The sequence below is a fragment of the Leptinotarsa decemlineata genome, unplaced genomic scaffold (assembly GCF_025532065.1).
Source record: "Leptinotarsa decemlineata unplaced genomic scaffold, Ldec_3_MD MMD2_tig00002082_RagTag_RagTag, whole genome shotgun sequence".
Taxonomy (NCBI): domain Eukaryota; kingdom Metazoa; phylum Arthropoda; class Insecta; order Coleoptera; family Chrysomelidae; genus Leptinotarsa; species Leptinotarsa decemlineata.
Window position 1 is genome coordinate 8413814 of NW_027412573.1, and position 1844 is coordinate 8415657.

The following is a 1844-nucleotide window of genomic DNA, read 5'->3' on the forward strand; positions in this document are numbered from 1 at the left end:
ATTTGAACATTCGACAGGAATTTTCACGTTTCAAGGTATGTTCTTATTTGCTTTTGCGCAACCAAAACGATCCTTTTTTGGATCGGATCGTCACGTGTGATGTAAAGTGGATCCTCTACGGCAGTGGTTCTCAAACTGTCGTACGTGTACCCCTTGGGGGTACGCGAAAGATTTTAGGGGGTACGTGGGACCAACAAAATAAAACAAACCTTAAAATTTAAATAGAGGGAAAAACTCCAAAATCCGAGGTAAGTTTATACGATTTGTGAATTTCAGTTATAACGGAGCCTACGTGAGAACTTGTTGCTTCATACTAAAGTACGATGGCTTTCACGGGGAAATGTTTTGTCTCGTGTGTTTGAACTCCACAAAGAATTACATTTTTTTTTATTGAACACAAACCGCATTTGTCTTCAGTACTTACTGAGTTTGATTGGCTTTTGAAGCTAGCATATTTAAGTGATATTTTTGAAAAACTCAACATCTGGAATTTGTCCATGTAGGGCACTATTTCTGATATTTTTTATGTAGCAAAGAAAACTGATGCAATGGTAAAAAAGATCAATCTCTGGGAAAAAGAAATACAAAAAAACAACTGTGAGCCTTTTGAAAGATTGCACAAGTTTCTGCAAGATAATGAGACAAACCTATCTGATTTTACTAAACTCAAGACTCAAATGAGCCAGCACTTGAATTCACTGCAGGTCGGGATAAGAGAGTACTTTCCACCTTTGGATAAACAGTATAACAGGATACGTTACCCCTTTGTTGTTGATGCTACGGACACTAACCTGACTATTGTTGAAAAAGAGCAGCTCATTGAAGTTTCGTCTGATCCCACATTGAAAAACAAATATTTGAGTTCTGGTAATACATTGTTGAATTTCTGGATCGGTGTTGGAAAGGAACACAAAGAACAGTCTAGCACTGCTGGTAAATTTCTTGTTGGGTTTTCCACCAGTTATTTATGTGAAAGAGGTTTTTCAAGTTTAACATATCTTAAGAGTAAGTATAGAAACAAATTAAATGTTGAAGATGATTTAAGATTATATTTAACCAAATTGGAATCTAATATTGATGAACTGTGCAAACAGAAACAAGCTCACCCTTCTCACTAATTTTTTTTTAAAGTAAGAGCTTTTTGTTTTTTAAGGTTTGTGTGTTTTTAATGTAATAAAATGTATGTAATAAAATAATGTAACAACATGTATGTAAGCAATATATCTTCGTTTTTATTTAAACATGACACTTAATTGAGTTACATGTGCTAAAACTATACAAAATAAAAGGCTGACAACTCGGATCATTCTCCGACATATAGGTATTTTAGTTATTTTACTAACTGTGAAGGGGTACCCGGTTTTTTTTTTATAAAAAGGGGTACGGTGTCTAAAAAAGTTTGAGAACCCCTGCTCTACGACAACAGGAGACGTTCAGGACAGTGGTTGGACACCGATGAGTCACTCAGACACTTCCCAGAGACCATGGGTACTGTATGGTGGTCAGCAGTTGGCGTGATTCGCTATAACTTTCTGCAACCGGGCCAAACCATCACACCAGTCCTATTGTGAGGAAATCGACGAAATGTACCGGAAATTGCGTCAGCAGCAGCCAGCACAAGTCCGATCCTGCTCCAAAACAACGCCTGTCCGCACGTTTCACAAATCACCTTCCGAAAATTAAACGAATCGAGCGTCGAAGTTCTAAGTGACCCACCATACTCCCCAGACTCATGAAAACAAACAAAACTCTTGAAACAACCTAATATTTATTCTGTGGCCGTTTTTCACGTTGAGCGACAATAGATTTTTCCAGTTTTCAAAATTGGATATGCGCAGCGTGTT

General features: G+C 37.3%; 1 protein-coding gene across 1 annotated transcript; it reads left to right on the plus strand.

Annotated features, from left to right (window-relative positions):
• Positions 1–548: 548 nt before the first annotated feature.
• On the plus strand, positions 549–1118 carry LOC141482857 (zinc finger BED domain-containing protein 5-like). Its single transcript, XM_074176719.1, has one exon. It carries the CDS (start codon positions 549–551, stop codon positions 1116–1118), a length of 570 nt encoding a protein of 189 aa, XP_074032820.1.
• Positions 1119–1844: the final 726 nt, after the last annotated feature.